At 38.5% G+C, this 21863-nt stretch overlaps 2 protein-coding genes across 4 annotated transcripts in view; one reads left to right on the top strand and one right to left on the bottom strand.

Annotated features, from left to right (window-relative positions):
• Nucleotides 1-21863, top strand: part of LOC108383271 (ST18 C2H2C-type zinc finger transcription factor) — a 110334-nt gene that overhangs the window by 19081 nt on the left and 69390 nt on the right. The window lies entirely within an intron of this gene.
• Nucleotides 2040-2248, bottom strand: LOC108383272 (ATP synthase subunit ATP5MPL, mitochondrial-like). Its single transcript, XM_017639677.2, has one exon. The coding sequence runs from the start codon at nt 2220-2222 to the stop codon at nt 2040-2042; it is 183 nt and encodes a 60-aa protein (XP_017495166.1). The 5' UTR covers nt 2223-2248.

Below are 21863 nucleotides of genomic sequence, written 5' to 3'. Positions count from 1 at the left end.
AATTCTCAAACAGGTAGGACAAGTGTAGGTAAGGAAGGAATTCATCAAAGTGAGAGTAGTAGCACATGTCAGCAGCTGTGCAGGCACCCGAGAGCAAGAGCAGAGGGGGGAGAGGGAAGCTCACCGAACTCCCGCTCGGCATAGGGCAGATCCCTTGCCAGCTCCAAAGCCAGGGCCACCTGATGTCCAGTGTCCTTGTGAATCTGCACAGCATGGGAGCTAAGCCCCTACCACCCCAGGATTTGGGGGAGGCACAGAGCACTGAATGGGGTGAGATTATGTTTTGAGAACTTCCTAAAGACAAAGGCAGGTTACTAAAGAACATGATCGTACAGCTGCAGTCCTGTCCAGGTCACCAGGTGAAAGGAACTTGCAAGCCCAAATCAGAGATCTCAGTTGCTCTTCCCTACTTGCCTGAAGTAGGACAGAGAGAGTGAAGACTTGTGCTTAAGTCTAGAAAATTGAATGAAATAGTGAAGTAACAAAGATGCTTCCCACTAGAGGGGGGCAGAGACAAAACACAGGAAGTTAAGCAGTGAGGCTTTACTAAAGGCCGAGTACACACTTGAAGAAAGGGGAGTGCAGGCAACCTCAGAGAGGAGATGTGCTTAGAGGGGTAGCATTTTGTCTTTTAAGGATGTCAAGGATTAGGGCAAAAGGTGGGGTGGGGGGGTGCAGGTTTGACTTGTGGTCTCATGATGTCTATTTCCATTGAGAGAGACATTATGTCACCATCCATAGTCTGTCCTCTAGATAATCTGTAAGATAAACTTAACACAAGGAATTTCTTGACCCTGCTCTTCTCCCACATAGTGGTGACCCTCAAGCAGTGGGGACATGTCATTTAGGACTGCTTACCTTCTAACTCTTACCTTCTAACTCGTTGGATTTTAAAATGAAATCTTAACCTTAAGATGAAGTCCCTCCTGCTCTTACTATACTATTCATATCTTGGCATTTTCATCATAGGCAGGAAGAATAAATCATGATGCTTGTCCCGTGTTCCTGCCCTCCCTCAGGAGCACGTCACACCTCTTCTCCATTGGGTTTGTCTTTTTTCAAAGAAAAAGGCAAAATCCTTACTCTGGCCTAGTCTCTCCAACCTCTCTGTAGTCCCCTGAGTACCTGGGGTTCCTTCCTCGGTCAGACCTGCCATTGCCTCAGGCCTTTTCATGTTCTTCCCTTTGCCTGGAATGCTGTTCCCTGTGAGGCTGTATGTATCCTCACTTGCTTCAGGTCTTTACTCAAAGGCCTTCTTGTCAGCAAGGTGTTCCCTGACCTGGGCCTTAAAATTGCCAAGCCCCCACCCCTTAGCTTTCTCTATTCCTCTTCCCTGTCTCATGACAATGTGAGTGTTCTTAAAGCAGGAATTATCCTTATTTCATTGATAATACCCCCAACATTTCAAATAGGGCCTGATGTTGGAAGGATGAGGGTGTATCCCCCAGGAAACTCCTAAGGCAGAAAGCAGGCACTCCTTAAGAGTGAGTTAAATTGGATTGAATGGAAGACTCTTCCTGTGGTCTGATTCTCAGATTGAATGGAAAACTTGATTCTTGGTCTACTGTGGGTTTGGGTAACTGGGGGATCACAGACGAATGGGAGATAGGAACAGAGATTGTCCCTGAGAGTGTGTGAAGGCCCACCCCCTCCATTACTTCAAACCCCCTTGCACTTGCGCATTCATCACGGGATAGCCCCATACCTTCAAAAGCAATACAAATTCATGTATCAAAAGAAAGCTTATACTGTAGGATCCAAATGTCTTTGATTTTTATGATTTTGTGCTTTAATGTTATGCTTTGATGTTGAGTTTATTTCCATATCTAAAACTGATGCAGGACCATTTTAGACAACACCATGGACCAAGCCTGCAGGCAGGTTTTTTTTTGAGTGTCTCACAGGCGTGTTTATTCATGCCACAAAGGGAGCAGCACTTCTGCCCATGCATGGCAGCCTCCTGTGCCCCCATCTAGCAGCCTGCTGAGATTTTTGGCCAGAATGACGTCCCATCTGATGCATTCTCCAAGTAGGTCTGGTTAATGATGACCATGAGCAAGCACAGGACTCAAAGCTTTCAAAGCTTTGCTTCTTTTATCAGCACTCCTGATTTTATAGATGATGAAGCTTATCAAACCCATTCCTACCCAAATCTCCTGGTAAACCTGGGTATAGTAGGGCTTCATGGGGATCCAAACATTTTTAATAAGGCTTTGAAGCATCACAGTGACTGACCAACAGCTCAAGACGCCCCAACCCACATGGCCAATGACTCTGCAGGCAGGTTTTTAACCTCGTCATCCCTGTTACCCATGGAAACATCCTTATAAACAGTGATTTACAGGATAGCTCCCAGAAGTGCATCCAGAAAGTGTAGATAGGATGGCAGAATGAGAATCCAGAGTCCCTTCACGGTGTGACACTGCCTGTGTGTCAGGAGCTGTGCATACACCACCCAGTTTTATAGGATATGGGCAGGCGCAGCTCTCATATTGTCTACACGAGTGAACTCTGGCTCAAAACTGGGTTCCCAGTTGCTTTGGAGTTGTCTGGGAAGCACGTTTGTGTAATATTCTGAGCAAGAATGTGAATTTTTAAAAAGGGTTACATGATGGAATATTAAATTAGGATGCAGTCACTGGCAAAATATTCACTCACTCCCACCCCCACTGGTGAATGGAAATATAGGGGATCATTTGAATGGCCCACAGAGGTGGCCAGCCTGCCGGGCTGGAAGATGGCAGAACCACAAAAGGAGCAAACCTGTCTGACATAGCAGGGTCTGCGGACAGAGGTGGGCCAGGAGGGTGGTTCCTCAGAGGCTGTTGGAGGTGGATGCGCAGGAAGGCATGGATATGCAGATATGCAGAGAAGGGGTTGAGTTGCAGGAAGTGACAGGTGGAGCTTGTGGGCTTCATGTTTGGTCAAGTCTTTCTAAATGAGGGGCAGCCTTTAAAGCAAGTAATTTCTGGTTCAGTAGGATACTTAGCTGCTAAAGCATTTCACAGATTTTTGTGTGTGCACAAAATAGATTTGTTTTCTTCTTATGGCTAAATAATATTCCATACTTATGCATACTCATATAGAGATTGCACATACATTTATATGCACATGGTTGAAATAATATATGGAAGTAGGTGATTCCTACTAATTCAGTACTTAGTTCACTATTTTAATTCTTGATCCTCCTTTCAAATATTATTCCAGCATGGCAGCAAGTCTGTGAAATGACTCATAATGTGATATGGTGAGGTTGAGAAGGATAAATGGAATTATTCCAAATATCAGACAATTCTTTTGGGTATATCTGTAGATGTCTAGTATTTTAATTCAGAGAACTAAGAAAGGAACCTAGTTTTATGGAACAAATATCTGCACTTAGGTAAATGTCTAGAAATAAAATAGGCATTTATGGTAGTAGCCATAAAACAGCCACATGCTCTTAAAAAGTCTTTTGGCATAGCAATTTTAAATGCCAAAACAATTCCCATGGTACTCATGTTACTTGATCAAGTTCTGAGTTAGTGTTTGTATCTGTGCCTGTTTAGCTTTGCTCCCCTCAGTGGGGGTGGTGTTACCTCCTATCAGCGGTCTGTGTCTCCTAGTCCTTCCCTCTTTGGGTTGCTCTCACCATCTTTATTCTCTTTGACTCTCTGATCCTGACCCCTCTCAGCTTCCATCCCTCTCTCCAGATGCCTTCCTTCCTCCTGCCCCTTCCATCCCATATGCTCTCTCCCTCTCTCTCCCACCTTCCTTATTATCACATTATCTTTTCTGCAAATTTCTACTCCAGATGATCATACCAGGCCTACCCTTCTTGAAACTGAGAAAAATATTATTTTGAACATTGAGATGTATCTTTAACAGAAACCACAGCAGGATTTGCTGGAAAAAGAAGTCAGTGAATAATGAAAAGGTCAACATTGATAAACTCTGTTCTAGATAACAAAAATAATGGGACTTGCCTTACAAAATAATACAAATATAAATAATATCTGATGACACTATTCACACATAAATTTCATCAAGAAGCAGTGAATTAACTATGTTCCAAACAGAAAGAAGCCACTGTATGTGTTTCTAATATGTAAGATATGGTTATAATTCTCTACTGAGTGTAAAAACATTTAATTCTTACATCACATTCTTAAACATATATTGAGCTTCATTCTCTGATATCTCAATAACCCTTGAGGGCCTGCTCCTTAGAAAGAGCTCATGTATGCACATCTTGAGAAAAAGAAAAAAAATGTTCATACTAGAGAACAGAAGACCTGCACTTTGTTTGTTACAGTAGTGACTAGTACTTTGTGTCCTGTTTTCATTTAAAGATCTAGTAGATTAACTAGATTTTACTTACATGGCCCTGGTTTGAGGATTTCTGGTAGTGACTGATCCACAGTAACAAAGAAGCTCCAAACCCTATCAATAGTTAGTGATTTTTACTTTGTCAATAAAAGAGATCATTTCATTAATAAAGAATGTGTCTGCGTGACAAACATAAATAGGAACTTGGTATTTGATAGGTGCAGACATGGTACACAATAGGGATAATTTCTTTATAAGATTGTCTACAATAAACCTTTTTTCCCTCTACGTTGTCTAGTTAATTTTCATGATCTTGAGTTTATTGACATGATTGTGAATCAAATATTAATTACCTGCATTATTTTTGTTCAAAGGTAATTTCAGAACAGACATTTTGCTATATGTGTATTATTCACTGTTACTCTATTCTAAAGTTCCCGTTAAAGAATGAGACCTGAACGGGAATTTTGCCAGTGCCTGGATAAGGTTCTGCACTCTAGTCAACAACCTCCACTAACACTTAAAGTTCTTATTCTGATTACTAAATGACTACAGTTTACTTTGAATTCCAAGTTTTATGACGAAGTTAACTGTATCTTCTGGCTTAGAAGTGTGTGTGTGGAAGGGCTTTGTTTCTCCCCATCAGCAGGAAGTGCCTGAGCCCTGCCTCAGGGACCGTAAATTCTATGACCTCTAGGAAAGACTCAGGCTCTGTGCTACACTTGCAGATATAAAGTACAAATAAGGCATAAGTCAGGAAGAAGACATGCAGGATGTCAGTCCTCATAAGACTAACACAAATATTCACCAAACAACATAAAACATGATGTTGATTAAGTGGTAGGATGAATGAAGCCTTTCTCCATCATTCATGGGGGTGATTTGAAAATATGAAGATGCTTTTCATGGAAAAGCTGAACTGGCATGGCAGCCATGCAGTGTTTTAGACCCCGTCTAAGGAGTGGGAGGAAGGGGTGGTGGGGCAGGGACACCTCCCAACCCCTGCTTCAGCAGCAACTATGTCTTAGATTTTTTTCAGGTTCTCTTCTTTTATTCAAGTATAGTTAAAATACAGTATTATATGAGTTTCACATGTATAGCATAGTGATTTGACAATTATATACATTACTGAAGGTTCGCAATGATAATAGTTAGTACCTATCAACATACAAAGTTACTACAATATTATTGACTATATTCCCTATTCTGTACTTTCATCCCTGTGACTTACTTGTTTATTTTTTATTAATGTATCATTGATATACAATCTTATGAAGGTTTCACATGAGCAACATTGTGGCTACTACTTTCACCCATATTATCAAGTCCCCCACAAACACCACTGCAGTCGCTGTCCATCAGCTTAGTAAGATGCTAGAGTCACGATTTGTCTTCTCTGTGCTATACTGCCTTCCCTGTGATCCCCCACATTATGTGTGCTAATCATCATGCCCTTTAATCCCCTTCTCCCTCCCTCCTCACCCTTGCTCCTCACACTCTTTGCTTTAATAACCACTAGTCTCTTCTTGGAGTCTGTGAGTCTGCTGCTGTTTTGTTCCTTCAATTTTGCTTCATTTACTCCACAAATGAGTGAAATCACTTGGTACTTGTCTTTTACTGCCTGGCCTATTTCATTGAGCATAATACCCTTCAGCTTCATCCATGTTGTTGTGAATGGTAAGATTTGTTTTCTTCTTATGGCTAAATAATATTCCATTATATATATGTACCACCTCTTCTTTATCCATTTGTCTACTGATGGACATTTAAGTTGCTTCCATATCTTGGCTATTGTAAATAGTGCAGTGATAAACATAGGGGTGCAGATGTCTTTTTGAATCTGGGATCTTGTTTCCTTTGGTTAAATTCCTAGAAGTGGAGTTCCTGGGCCAAATGGTATTTCTATTTTGAGTTTTTTGAGGAACCTCCATATTGCTTTCCATAATGGTTGAACTAATTTACATTCCCATCAGCAGTGTAGGAGGGTTCCCCTTTCTCTGCATCCTTGCCAGCATTTGTTGTTTCTTGTTTGTTGGATACTGGCTTTCCTAACTGGTGTGAGGTGATATCTCATTGTGCTTTTAATTTGCATTTCCCTGGAGATTAGCAATGTGGAGCATCTTTTCATGTGCCTGTTGGCCATCTGAATTTCTTCTTTGGAGAAGTGTCTGTTCCAGGCCCTCTGCCCATTTTTAATTAGGTTATTTGCTTTTTGGGTGTTGAGGTGTGTGAATTCTTTATATATTTTGGATGTTAACCCCTTATCAAATATGTCATTCATGAATATATTCTCCCATACTGTAGGATGCCTTCTTATTCTACTGATGGTGTCCTTTGCTCTACAGAAGTTTTTCAGCTTGATGTAGTCCCACTTTTTCATTTTTGCTTTTGTTTCCCTTGCCCGGGGAGATATGTTCATGAAGAAGTCGCTCATGTTTATGTCCAAGAGATTTTTGCCTATGTTTTCTTCTAAGAGTTTTATGGTTTCATGACTTATATTCAGGTCTTTAATCCATTTCGAGTTTACTTTTGTGTATGGGGTTAGACAGTAATCCAGTTTCATTCTCTTACATGTTGCTATCCAGTTTTGCCAACACCAGTTGCTGAAGAGGCAGTCATTTCCCCATTGTATATCCATGGCTCCTTTATTGTATATTAATTGATCATCTATGGTTGAGTTTATATCTGGGCTCTCTATTCTGTTCCATTGATCTATGGGTCTGTTCTTATGCCAGTACCAAATTGTTTTGATTACTGTGGCTTTGTAGTAGTAGAGCTTGAAGTTGGGGAGCAAAACATCCCTGCTTTATTCTTCCTTCTCAGGATTGCTTTGGCTATTCGGCGTCTTTTGTGGTTCCATATGAATTTTAGAACAATTAGTTTGTTAAAGAATGCTGTTGGTATTTTGACAGTGATTGCATTGAATCTGTAGATAGCTTAGGCAGGATGGCCATTTTGACAATATTAATTCTTCCTATCCATGAGCACTGGATGTGTTTCCATTTATTGGTGTCTTCTTAAATTTTTCTCATTAGTGTCTTGTAGTTTTCAGAGTATAGGTCTTTCACCTCCTTGGTTAGGTTTATTCCTAGGTATTTTATTCTTTTTGAGCAATTGTGAATGAAATTGTTTTCCTGATTTCTCTTTCTGCTAGTTCATAGTGTATAGAAATGCAACATATTTCTGTGTATTAATTTTGTATCCTGCAATTTTGCTGAATTCAGCTATTAGTTTTAGTAGTTTTGGGGTGGATTCTTTAGGGTTTTTAATGTCATCTGCAAACAGTGAGTTTAACTTTTTCCTTACCAATCTGGATGCCTTTTATTTCTTTGTGTTGTCTGATTGCTGTGGCTAGGACCTCCAGTACTATGTTGAATGAAAATGGGGAGAGTGGGTATCCTTGTTTTGTTCCCAATCTTAGAGGAAAAGCTGAAATTTTTTCACTGTTAAGTATGATGTTGGCTGTGGTTTGTCATATATGGCCTTTATTATGTTGTGGGACTTGCCGTCTATACACATTTCATTGAGAGTTTTTATCATGAATGGATGTTGAATTTTGTCTAATGCTTTTAGAGCATCTGTGGAGATTATAATGTGATTTTGATCCTTCTTTTTGTTGAGGTGGTGGACGGTGTTGATGGATTTTCGAATGTTGTACCATTCTTGCATCCCTGTATTTTTGAATTCAGTTTGTCAATATTCTGTTGACTATTTTTGTATCTATGTTCATCAGGGATGTTGGTCTGTAATTTTTTCTTTTTTGTGGTGTCTTTTCCTGATTTTGGTATTAAAGTGATGCTGGCCTCATAGGATAAGTTGGGAAATACTCCCTCCTCTTCTACTTTTTGGAGAACTTTAAGGAGGATGGGTATTATGACTTCTCTAAATGTTTGATAAAATTCAGCTGTGAAGCCCTCTGGTCCAGGGAATTTGTTCTTAGATTTTGATTACAAATTCAATTTCATTGCTGGTAATTGGTTTGATCAGATTTTCTTTTTCTCCCAGCGTCAGCCTTAGAAGGTTGTATTTTTCTAGAAAGTTGTCCATTTCTTCTAGGATATCCAATTTGTTAGTAAATAATTTTTCATAGTATTCTTTAATAATTCTTTGTATTTCTGTGGTATCCACAGTGATTTTTCCTTTCTCATTTCTGATTCTATTTATGTGTGTAGACTCTTTTTTTCTTGATAAGTCTAGCTAGGGGTTTATCTATTTTGTTTATTTTCTCAAAGAACCAGCTCCTGCTTTCATTGATTCTTTCTATTGTTTTATTATTCTCAATTTTATTTCTACTCTGATTTTTATTATGTTCCTCATTGTACCAATTGTGGGCCTTATTTGTTCTTTTCTAGTTTCATTAATTATGAGTTTAGATTATTCATTTGGTATTGTTCTTTCTTGAGGTAGGCCTGTATTACAACATATTTCCCTCTTAGAACCACCTTTGCTGCATCCCACACATTTTGGGGTGTTGTGCTGCTATTTTCATTTGTCTCCATATATTGCTTGATTTCTGCTTTTATTTGGTCTTTGATCCATTGATTATTTAGGAGCATGTTGTTAAGCCTCCATGTGTTTGGTGGCTTTTTTGTTATCTTTGCATAATTTATTTCTAGTCTCATACCTTTGTGGTCTGAGAAGCTGGTTGGTAGAATTTCAATCCTTCTGAATTTACTGAAACTCTTTTTGTTTCCTAGTATGTGATCTATTCTGGAAAATGTTCCATGTGCACTTGAGAAGAATGTATATCCTGCTGCTTGTGGGTGGAGTGTTCTGTAGATGTCTGTTAGGTCCATCTCTTCCAGTGTGTTGTTCAGTGCCTCTCTCTCCATACTTATTTTCTGTCTGATTGATCTATTCTTTGTTTTGAGTGGTGTGTCAAAATCTCCAAAAATGAATGCACTGCATTCTCTTTCCACCTTTGATTCTGTTAGTGTTTGTTTCACATATGTAGGTGCTTCTGTCTTGGGTGCATAGTTATTTATAATGATTATATCCTCTTTTTGGACTGACACCTTTATAATTATGTAATATCCTTCTTTGTCTCTAGTTACTTTCTTTGTTTTGAAGTCTATTTTGTCTGATAGAAGTACTGCAACTCCCGCTTTTTTTCTCCCTATTATTTACATGAAATATCTTTTTCCATCCCTTCACTTTTAGTCTGTGTATGTCTTTGGGTTTGAAGTGAGTCTCTTGTAGGCAGCATATAGATGGGTCTTGTTTTTTTATCCATTCTCTAACTCTGTGTTTTGATTGGTGCATTCAGTCCATTTACATTTAGGGTGATTATCAATAGGTATGTACTTATTACTGTTGCAGGATTTAGATTCATGGTTACCAAAAACTCAAGGGAAATTTCTTTACTATCTAACAGTCTAACTTAACTCACTTTTATGCTATTTCAAACACAATCTAAAGGTTTATTTTTTTCTCCCTTCTTTTTCTTCCTCCTCCACTCTTTATATATATGTTAGGTGTCATATTCTGTACTCTTTGTGTATCCCTTGACTGACTTTGTGTGTAATTGATTTAATTTTGCATTTGCTTACCAATTAATTGGTCTACTTCCTTTACTGTGGTTTTATTTTCTCTGGAGATAGCTATTTAGCCTTAGGACCACTTTCATCAATAGCAGTCCCTCCAAAATACACTATAGAGATGGTTTTTCAGAGTTAAATTCCCTCACCTTTTGCTTATGTGGAAATTGTTTAATCCTTGTTTCAAATTTAAATGATAATCTTGCCAGGTAGAATATTCTTAGTTTGAGGTACTTCTCTTTCATTAAATATATCATGCCACTCCCTTCTGGCTTGTAAAGTTTCTGTTGGGAATTCTGATGATAGTCTTATGAGTTTTCCTTTGTAGGTGATCTTTTTTCTCTCTATGGATGCCTTTAATACTCTATCCTGGTCCTTGATCTTTGCCATTTTAAAATTATTATATATCTTGCTGCTGTCCTCCTTGGGTCCCTTTTGTTGGGAGATCTGTGCACCTCCATGGCCTGAGAGACTATTTCCTTCCTGAGGTTGGGGAATTTTTCAGCAATTATTTCTTCAAAGATAAGTTCTATCCCTTTTTCTCTCTCTTCTTTTTCTGGTACCCCTATAATGCAAATATTGTTATGTTTGGATTGGTCACACAGTTCTCTTAATATTCTTTCATTCCTAAAGGTCCTTTTTTCTCTCTGTGCCACAGCTTCTTTGTATTCCTGTTCTCTAATTTCTATTTCATTTACTCTCTCCTTTACCTCATCTAATCTGCTTTTAAATTGCTCCATTGTATATTTCATTTCAGGTACTGTAGTTTTCAAAGTTTCTTTCTCTTTCTTGAAGTTCTCCCTTAGATCTTGAATATTTTTCTGTAGCTCTGTGAGCATGTTTATGATTTAACCCTCTTTCTGGTGTTTCAAGGATTGTGGTTTGTACAAGATTATTTTGCCATTTCATATTTCTAATGATTACTATGGAAAAATAGCTTTGTGTTGGCAACATCCTCTAGTGCCCAGAAGCTCTACTCTCTGGAGCTGCCCAGCACCTGGAGCAACTGCAGGGGTTGCAGGTGAGTGGCACCAGTACCTGCTGGGTGGAAAGTGCTCTGGCCCTGGACTGAGCATGCAGGGAGTAGCTATGCCCCTGTAGCTGCCATAGGTGGGGCTGCCCTCCAGCTAGCCTGGCACAATGGCTCCATCAGGTAGGGAGAAGTGGCAGGCTGCATATCACAGTAGGGGCCTTGGTGCTGCATTGCCAGCCAGGGGGATGGAGCACCTAAAGCTCCTGAAAGTTCTCAAGCTGCTCGGCTGAGTGTTCAGGATGATTTCATCCAACTGTCCTTTCTCCTGAGCAGCAAGCTCTGTGCAATCCTTCCCCTTTTAGTAGCCCTTTCACTGTTAAGAGGTCTTTCAGAGTGCCCACCTTTCTTTTGTCCCAGAGTGGCTGGTTGTAGGTACCTGGTCTCCACAAGCTGCTAGAATCTCAGTCTCCAACTATTCTGCCTGTCTTTGCTTTTCAACCCTACTAATCTCCAGAGCACCATGTAATGTTTGTTCTGTGCTCCCAGAGCATATCTCCAGGGGTGGGTATTTAGCAGTCTTGGGCTTCTACTCCCTTCTTTTCTACTTTACCCTTTTCTATGAATTCTTCTCTTTTCCCCAGATGTCCATCTGTTGCAGTCTTCTTTCCAGTTGCTCTTTCAGGATTAGTTGTATTTGCTGCATTTTTGTGTTATGTGATTTTGGGAGAAGGTTTTTGCCTCACTTCATGCCACCATCTTTTTTCCCTTTCCCTCCAACTTTAGTTTTATTTGAAGTTTGTACATCTTTATACCCTTTACCTATTTCACTCATGCCCTGCACCCTTCCTCTATGTGTGTCTCTCCCCAGCAGTCTGTTCTCTGTGTCTATGAGCCTTTTTTTGTTTTGTTTTGTTTGTATGTTCATTTCTTTTGCTTCTTAGATTCCACATATAAATGAAATCATGTGGTGTCTGTCTTTTTCTGATTTATTTCATGTAGTATAATGCCTCTAAGCCCATCCATGCTGTCATCAACTTCAAGATTTCATTCTTTCATATGGCTGAGTAATATTCCATTGTGTATATGTTTGTGTGTGTGTGTGTGTGTGTGCTACATCTTTATCCATTCATCTAGTGATGGACATTTAGGTGCATCCATACTTTGGCTACTATAAATAATGCTACAAAAAACATAAGGGTATATATAACTTTTTGAATTAGTGATTTATTTTGTTTGGGTAAATACTCAGATGTGGAATTATGGGTCATATACTATTTCTATTTTTAGGTTTTTGAGGAACCTCTACTGTTTTGCATAGTGGCTGCACTCATTTACATTACCACCAACAGTGCAGAAGGGTTCCCTTTTCTCTACATCCTCACCAGCCCTTGTTATTTCCTGCCCTTTTCATGCTAACTATTCTAACAGGTATGAGGTGATGTCTAACTCTGGTTTTGATTTGCACTTCCCTGATGATCAGTGATTCTGAGCATCTTTTTGTTGGCCTATTGGCCATCTATATGTCTTCTTTGGAAAAATGTCTATTCAGGTCATCTGTTCATTTTTTAATTGGATTATTTCTGGGTTTTTTGGTGTTGAGTTGTATGAGTTCTTCATATATTTTGGATATTACTTCTTTATCAGATATGTCATTTGCAAATATCTTCTCTCACTTAACAGATTGCCTTTTTGTTTTGTTGATGTTTTCCCTCACTGTGCAGAAGTTTACTTTTAGTTTTATAGTATTATTTGACAAAAGTAATGTAAAACTACATACATTTTATTTCACATACTTAAGAAAAAGTATTTGAAGTATTATTCCATAAATTAAAATAATAAACAATCTGACTCTAATAAGGCAAAATTACCAGCAAACAACAAATCTCCCTTTGCTTTTAAATTCTTACTGAATTCTATAAGGGTCCTGATTCTAAAATCCACATGATGACCAACTCTTGCTATCTTTAATTTTCCAATTTTATCTTAATGTCTCCAACTTCTATTCTTTTTGGGAAATCCCTCTGATCCACCATATTCTGTTTCTGAAGAGGCCAGTGAGCTATTAATATACTTCATGGCTAAGCTGGCTATACATTAACTGACTTGTTCAGTCAATCGACAGGCAATTAAAAGGAGTTTGGTGGTACCCACATTATTTAACAGAGATATGTTATTTTTTGTTTTAATTAATGATCAAATACTTTTTTCTTTAAAAATTTTGGTTTATGGGAGGATTGAATTGTCTTTAAAACTATATGGTTGTTCTGCATTCTTGGATAGCAGAGTTTAGGAACTGATAGGTTCATAATATTGTGATCATTTGGTTAATCATCCTGTGAATTAATGAGGATTTCTTGATTTACCTGCTACTGTTAACTTACTTCTTGTGTCTTTTTTGGCTGTATTGCAAAAGTAGTAAGGGGAACTGGGAACAGAAGCTCACATGAAATTATGTTCCCAGGAGTGTGGGTGAGCCACCCATCTGTACATTGAATGGTTAGTTTTCTGATGCATCTCCTGGAGAAAGGCAATTCCCTCGTATGTATTTGCACCAAAATCATTTTTGTATGCTTACATCTGGGTGGAGTTCAACCTCAATGAACATTTACAGAGCATGTTACTAAGGCACAGGCCTTATTATGCACAGGAAATATAAAAACAAACAAGATACAGTCTCTGTTCTCCTCTAAATGTTTCCAGGTTACTGGGAGAGACAGTTACAGTTCCAAAGGTTGAGTTGTTTTTCTACCATTGCTCTTTTAAGTGAAAACATCAATATCTCTTGGTTTTCTAAATGAATGATAATGAATTCTGTCTTCTCCTTCTTGCTTCATATGGAGTCAAGAGCAAACCCATATGCTGCAGCTGAGACTATGTATCCTCTAAGTTCTCAGAACAAAGACTAGAAGAGGGACTGTACCCAAGTTCCATAGGTCAAGAGTGAGCTCCACCTACCAGCACTTCCACTTAGCCACCAGTACCTGCCTTCTGCCCCCAGAGCTAGTTTGTTATGCTCTTTCCCTAGGTTAGGTTCCCTGAGAAGCAGACTGAGACAGGAGTTTGTAATGCAGTGTTTTGGCAGAGCGTGCTCATGGGAACAACGCCAGTTAGAAGAGAGGGATGTAGGACTAGGCAGAGGGAGAATATATTGCAGTGCAGGGGTGACAGGTGACTCAGCCATTCCTACAGAGAGCTCTCGTGCTGGGATTGCTCTTCAGAGTTTGTCCTGTCTTAATACAAGTGTGACTACGGGCTGCCTCCAGGGCCATGTGATTTGGGGATAGATGATTCTCTGACTGAGTGCAGTTCCCACAGATGGATTTAATTAAGATCCATTAGCTTTTAGGACTCTCAGTAGGTAGGGGAAATGAGTACCTCAGTCCTGAGATGGGGAGAGGGTAGTAGCATACCACAGTGTCCACAACAGTATGTACCTCCATCCTTAAATCCACTTGCTTTGCATATTAAGTTCATTGTCTATTCTTCTCTCCATTTCTTTCATCTTTGTCAGTGCCTCTTTGATCTAGATGGCTTGCTTGGGGTGGCATGCCTCAGACCTTCATTCCTAAGGATTCTGAGCCCCTGGTCACCATGACTTTCAGATTCTATAGCTCCACATGTGTTTATTTACTGATCAGTTTGGGCCAGGAAGAACCAGGAGACATCTCAGTGGATACTTGGGTACCAAATATATTCTCTGTCCCCAAAATGTAATAGCAGCATTACTACTCATTGACCCATGATCAGGGCCCATGACTCCTGCCTAGTGGAAACTTTTTTCCTTGCCTGCTGCTCTCTCAGCACAAGAAGCCCAAGGGACTAAGAGTCAATAGAGCTTAAAGTTCAGCAGAACTCTTACTGTGTCCTCTTGTAGAAATATTCTCCCTTTGGGGACCAAGATCTTTAGACTCACAGAGCTAGCTTTGGGGTAAGAGATATACAAATCCTTCAAGTTGGTCACTGGAAGTCATGGTAAAGCATGCAATTCCTAGTTCCACCCCTTAGTTCTTGGGTCCATATATTTAAACTATGAGAACATAGCATTATACAGTGATCATTAAGAGTTTATATTATAGGCAGGTGGACTTGCCCAAGCCTTGGTGCTTTCTTGTGGCCCCATCAAAGCCAGTGGATGCATGCAGTCCACACAGGGGACACTTCTTGTATGCCCGGCTCTGGTGGCCAGGGGGGTTTGCATTTCTGGACCCACAGAACTGAAACAATTGGAGAGACAGTTCTTGGCCACCACCACCTCAGGACACTGCACACAGCAGACTGAAACATATCCCACCTTCCTGTGACCACACCTTCAAGACTGGGAGAGATAGATGTTTCACCTAATACAGAGAAATAAACAGAATATCAAGAAAAATGAGAAAACAGAGGAAAATGTTCAAAATGAAAGTATAAGATAAAGCCTCAGAAAGAAACCTTAATGAAATAGAGTAATTTATCTGAAAAAGAATTTGAAGTAATGGTCATAAAGAATGCTCACTGATCTCAGAAGAAGAATGGATGAACAAAGAGAAAGCTTCAACAAAGAGACAGAAAATATAGGAAAGTACCAAACAAAACCCATAGAAATGAAGAAATACACTAGAAAAATACAATAGAGGGTGAGTTCAACAGCAGACTAGATTAGGCAAAAGAACAGATCAGTGAGCTGGAAGACAAAGTAGTGGAACTCACCCAAACAATGCAGCAAAAAAAAAAAAAAAAAAGAACTGTAAAAAGTAAAGATAGCTTAAGGGACTTACAGACAACATAAACAAAACAGCATTCACATTATAGGAGTCCTTGAAGGTGAAGAGATAGAGAAAGGGACAGAAAACTTACTTGAATAAATAATGGCTGAAATCTCCCCTAACCTTGGAAATGAAACACACATGCAGATCCAGGAAGTACGGAAAGTTCCAAGTAAGACAAACCCAAAGAGATCCACACCAAGATATATTATAATTAAAAGGTCAAAAGTTAAAGAAAATGAATATTAAAAACAGCAAAATAAAAATAATTTGTTACATGCCAGGGAATCTCATAAGATTCTCAGCAGACTTTTCAGCAGAAATTTTGTACATCAGGTGGGAAGAGCATAATATATTCAAAGTGATGAAAGCAAAAATCGTCCAACTAAGAATACTTTACCTGGCAAAGTTATTCAGAATTGAAGGAGAGTTAACTAGTTTTCCAGACAAACAAAAACGGAAGTCTTTCTCTATCACTAAATTGGCCTTTTAAGAAATGTTAAAGAGACTTCCTTAAGCTGAAAAGAAAGGGCACTAAATAGTAACAAGAAAACATATAAAAGTAAAAATTCACTAGTAAATATAGATATATAGTTAAGGTAGTGGACTATTCACTCATAAAGCTACCATGAAGGTTAAAAGACAAAAGTAGCAAAAATATCTATACAACAATTAGTTAAGGATACACAAAATAATAATATATACAATATTACATCAAAACCAAAAGGTGTAAGAGGGAAGTAAAAATGTAAAGATTTTAGAATGAGCTCAAATTTAAGTTGCTATTAACTTAAAATAGACATATATATATATATATATATATATATATAAAATAGATATGGGCTGATATATGTAAGCCTCCTGGTAACTACAGAGCAAAAGCCTATAGTAGACACACAAAGGATAATGAAAATAGAATCTAAACACAATTCTAAAGAAAGGCATCAAACCATAAGGGCAGAGAGAAAAAGGAGAAAGGAACAGAGAGGCACTGCAAAACAGCTAGAAAACAGTTAACAAAAGGATGCCAACTACATATGCATCTATAATTACTTTAAACCTGAATGGACTAACCTCTCCAATCAAAAGACATGAAGTGGCTGAATGGACAATAAAACAAGACACATCTAATATGCTGTCTACAGAAGACTCACCTCAGATGTACATACACACTGAAAGTAAAGGAATAGAAAAAAATGTTTCATGTATTATCAAGAAATAAGAAGCAACAAAAGTCTCAAATAAATAATATTGCTCTACACCTGAATGAACTATAAAGAGAAGAACAGATGAAGCCCAAAGTTAGTAGAAAAAAGGAAATAATAAAAATTGGAGTGAAAATAAATGAAATAGAGATTAAATTGACAATAGAAAAGATTGATGAAACTAAGAGCTTGCTCTTTGAAAGACAAACCTTAGTTAGACTCACTAAAAAGGAAATGAGGGGCTCAAATAAAATCACAAATGAAAAAGAGCAAGTTACAACTGATACCAAAGAAATTTTAAGGTTCATAAGAGACTACTATGAACAATTATACACACTGAAGTTGGGCAACCTAGAAAAACTGGATAAATTCCTTCTGAGACTGAATCTGTAGAAATAGAGTGTTTGAATCAATGATTACCAGCAAGGAGACTGAATCAGCAATCAAAAACCTCCCAACCAACAAAAGTCCAGGACCAGACAGCTTTACGAGTGAAAACATTCAAAGATTTAATACCTATCCTTCTCAAACTTTCAAAAATTTGAAGAGGAAAGAATGCTTTCAAACTCATTTTACAAAGCCAGAATTAGACTGATACCAAAGCCAGACAAGGACACCACAAAAAAAGAAAGCTGCAGGTCAAGATCCCCAATGAACGTACATGCAAAACCTCTTCAACTAAATATTAGCAAACCAAATTCAACAATATATTAAAAAGATCATATACCATGATCAAATGGGATTTATTCCAGGGATGCAAGGATAGCTCAATATCTGCAAATCAATCAACAGGATACATCACATTAACATAATAACGGTTAAAATCATATGGTCATCTCAATAGATGCAGAAAAGGCAATTTATAAAATTTACATTTATGATAAAATCTCTCAACAAAGGAGGTATAGAGGGATGTACCTTAATATAATGAAGCCCCTATGCAATAAACCCATAGTTAACATCATACTCAATGGTGAAAAGCTCAAACTTTTCCTTTAAGATGAGGAAATAAAGCTCACAATGATATAAATGAAATAGAGACTAAAAAGAGAATAAAACAGCAGGGCAAACATGCCCACTCTCATCACTTTCATTCATTAAGTATAGGAAGTCTTAGCCAGTGCTAGTACACAAGGAAAATAAATAAAAGGCGTTCATGTTGTAAAAGAAGAAGTAATACTGTCACTATTTGTGGAGGACATGATTCTATGAAAACCCTACCAATACCACCAAAAACTGTGAGAACTAACAAATGAAGTCAGTGAAGCTGCAGGATACAAAATCAATATACAAAAATCTGTTATGTTTTCATATACTAACAATGAAGTATCAGAAAGAGAAATTAAGCCCATTTACAACTGCATACAAAATAATAAAATACCTAGGAATAAATTTAACCAAGGAGGTGAGAGGCTTGTATGTTGAAAACTACAAAACACTGATGAAGGAGATTGAAGAAGACAGAAATAAGTGGAAAGATAATCTGTACTTATTGATTGGGAGAATTAATATTGTTAAGATGCCCATATCACAAAATGCAATTCATAAATTCAATGCAATCCCTATCAAAATTTCAATGGAATTTTCACAGAAATAGAACAAATAATCCTAAAATTTGTATAGAACCACAAGAGATCCCAAACAGCCAAAGCAATCCTGAGAAAGAACAAAGCTGGAGGCATCACACTTCCTGATTTCAAACTATATTACAATGCTGTAGTATTCAAAACAATGTGATATTGGCATAAAACAGATACATTAATCAATGGAACAGTATAGAGAGCCAGAAATAAACCCATGCATATAGAGTCAATTTACTTATGACAAAAGAGGCAAGAATAAACAATGCGGAAAGGAAAGTCACTCCAATAAATGGTCTTAGGAAAACTGGACAGCCACATGCACAAGAAGAAAGCAAGACCACTATCTTACACCATACACAAAAATTAACTCAAGATGGATTAAAGACTTGACTATAAGACCAGGAACATAAAATTCCTAGGAGAAAACAATAGATGATAAGTTCCTTGATATCACTCTTGGCAATATTTTTTTTGGATCTGACTCCAAAGGCAATGGCAACAAAAGCAAAAATAAACAAGTGAGACCATATCAAATTAAAAAGGCAACTTACTGAATGATAAAAGACATTTACAAATTGTATGTCTGATAAGGGCTTAATATCCTAAATATATAAGGAATTCACACAACTCAATAACAACAACAACAACAAAAACAATCTGATTTAAAAATGGGCAGAGGATCTGAAAAGACATTTTCAGACGTATAGATGATCAACAGGCACATGAAACAGCATTAATCATCAGGGAAATACAAATCAACACCACAATGAGATATCAGCTCACACCAGTCAGAATGGCCAGCATCCGAAAGACAAGAAATATTAAGTATTGGTGTGGATGTGAAGAAAAGGGAACCCTCATGTACTATTTATTGGTAGGAATGTAAATTGCTGCAGCCAGTATGGAAAAAGTATGGAGGCTCCTCATAAAACTAAAAATACAACTACCAATGATCCAACAATTCCACTTCTTGGTATTTATCAAGAGAAACAAAAAAACCCACTAGTTTGAAAACTTATAAGCACCCCTATGTTTATTGCAGCATTATTTACAATAGCCAACTTATGGAAACAACCAAAGCATCCATCAATTCATGAATGGATAAAGATGTGGTGTATATATACAATGGAATGCTATTTAGCCATGAAAAATGAAATCTTGCCCCTTGTGACAACATGGATGGATCTAGAGGGTATTTTGCTAAGTGAAATAAGTCAGACAGAGAAAAATAAATACCATATTATTTAACTTACATGTGGGATCTAAAAAAAAAATGAACAAACAAAATAATACAAAACAAAGCTCACAGTACAGAGAACAGATTGTTAGTTACCATAGGGAAGGAGGTTAGGGAAGTGGGTTTAATCGGAGAAGCATATCAAGAGGTACAAACTTCTAGTCACAAAATAATTAAGTCATGGGGATGTAAAAAAATGCATATTCCTCCCCAGGAAGGTGCCCATCATGGCAGGTATCACTGCCTAGCTAACACCTCAGCTATGCTTCAAGAGGTAAGTTTATCACTCCATCAGGCCAGCAATTTATGGGATATGTGATAAATAATAATAACAGTGTATCCAGTTATTTTTTTCTCATGGTCATCCTTCTGAGTTCCTTGGTCTAATGAGATGTATGGGAATATCTTGTTGGTACATCAAACATTCTGTATGCCCTCAGGTAGGTGGTCCTGTCTGAGGCTCTGAAGGCACAGAGGTCAAGTCTACACGCAGAAAAGGGTCAAGTGGCTGGCTGGTCTTGTCAAGGGATGGTGTCATATTGGGAACTTTGTATTTATCCCTTTGTTGGCAAATAGGACATTGGGCTGTGAAATATCCTTAGTGAACCTGCTCAGTGCCTCAATCCCTGCCACTAAGACTACCCCCTTAATGTACCCCTGTATGAAAGCCAAAGCAAGGCTAGTTGACTTCTCCTGACTAGGTATTCTGTCTGGATGGTGGTTGGATGCTTGTTCCTTGGTGTATGCTCTCTGGTGGGTGTCATCATGCAAGACAATGACCTTTACATTTCATCCTAACTCTCCTAAGTCCACCCATATGCCTCTTCCTCTGACCTCCTTGTCCCTGATCTTCCAGCTAAACCATTCATCTTACCCCTGCCTAACTAGCTAAGCCATTCACTTTGCCTATTGGGCCCATGTATTTTCTTACCTTGGCAACTTTTCTCCCCATGAAAAGTGGAGGACCAGCTGCACCCCTGCCCTGCCCTACAGCTCTGCCCATTAGGAAGATTTCTTCTCATTGTTCCTTTCAGAACCACTTTTAAGGGGTGACCTGTAATCTATTTTCAGATTACACTCAGAAGCCAAGCCAACCCACTTATAAACCAAGCTCATCCTTTTTCTCTCTTTCTATCTGATATTTAGGAGCCCTACATATGTCCCATCCGTGGTGGTTGAGAGTGAAGCACTGCCACCATAATGGTGGATGTCAGCTTTCTTGCTCCCTCCAGACTTGCTTTATTTTAGCCTAATACTGGACCTTTGATCTTCTGATGGATCACTTCTAGGCTGGCATGACGTTAAGGCTTGGTGGAGCCAACAGAAGTCAGTTCATGATGGCCAGCTCTGGTCCTACAGTTAGGGATTCTAACCTCTACTAGGGCTGTTTTTCAAGTAGTGTATAATTATATTTTGCCAATGATATGGCTTTGTTCCAGAAACCTGGGGCTCTGTGTTGTGATTCTTCTGATAGATCTTGCTATAAACTCTATTTGCATCTTTTCCTTTTACCACAGATACCTCCAAACATACCATAGGCTCTACCAGGTTTTATGACCAACCTACAAGGCAGCCTGGTCCTGCTCTGTGGACTCCCTTGTCACTCAATGCATGGGTCAGAGCAGTATTCCCAAGTGTGGAGTATGCTGTTCCCAGATCCTAAAGAGGCCAGTCTAGCATTGTGCTTTCTTCTCAGCTGTGGAAAGTGTGAGATGCAATAATTTGTCCTTTGTTATTATAAAAGGGGACATCCAGGATGCCCCAAGCCACTAAGAACTTCAGTGATATGGTGTATCCCTGAATCTTTATTGGTTTATCTTCTAGCTTTAGGAACACAGATGTCTTGCCAAAGCTTCTAAAATACTTGCCACCCTTTGCTTATCTGTTCTCTTTGACATAATTTACCAGTGTGAAGTTTTGTGGGATGTCTGGAGTATCCAAGTCCCTTCAGACTGTACTATGACCAAGGGCAGCACAGTTTGCCCAGTTCAAAGCAAGAATACAGATCTACACCCTTCCTTATCATTGGAATGCTAACTGCTTCTGGCTCTGCTCTCTGATAGAGGGGGGGAAAGAACATATTTACTATGTCGGTAAATGCAAAACATGTATTTGAGTCTATGTTAATCTGCTACAGCAAATATTCTGTATTTTAGTCAGGCAGCTGTAGTTTCAACTGTTATTTCTCCAGTGACAGTCACAAGTATCAGTCTTCTTAGGGTGCATGTTGATGAATTTAGCAAAAAAATTTGTAGGGACCACCAACCTCAACATT

The sequence above is a fragment of the Manis javanica genome, chromosome 2 (assembly GCF_040802235.1).
Source record: "Manis javanica isolate MJ-LG chromosome 2, MJ_LKY, whole genome shotgun sequence".
Taxonomy (NCBI): domain Eukaryota; kingdom Metazoa; phylum Chordata; class Mammalia; order Pholidota; family Manidae; genus Manis; species Manis javanica.
Note: the sequence above shows the minus strand (reverse complement) of the source record. Positions and strands in the feature narration are given on the sequence as shown.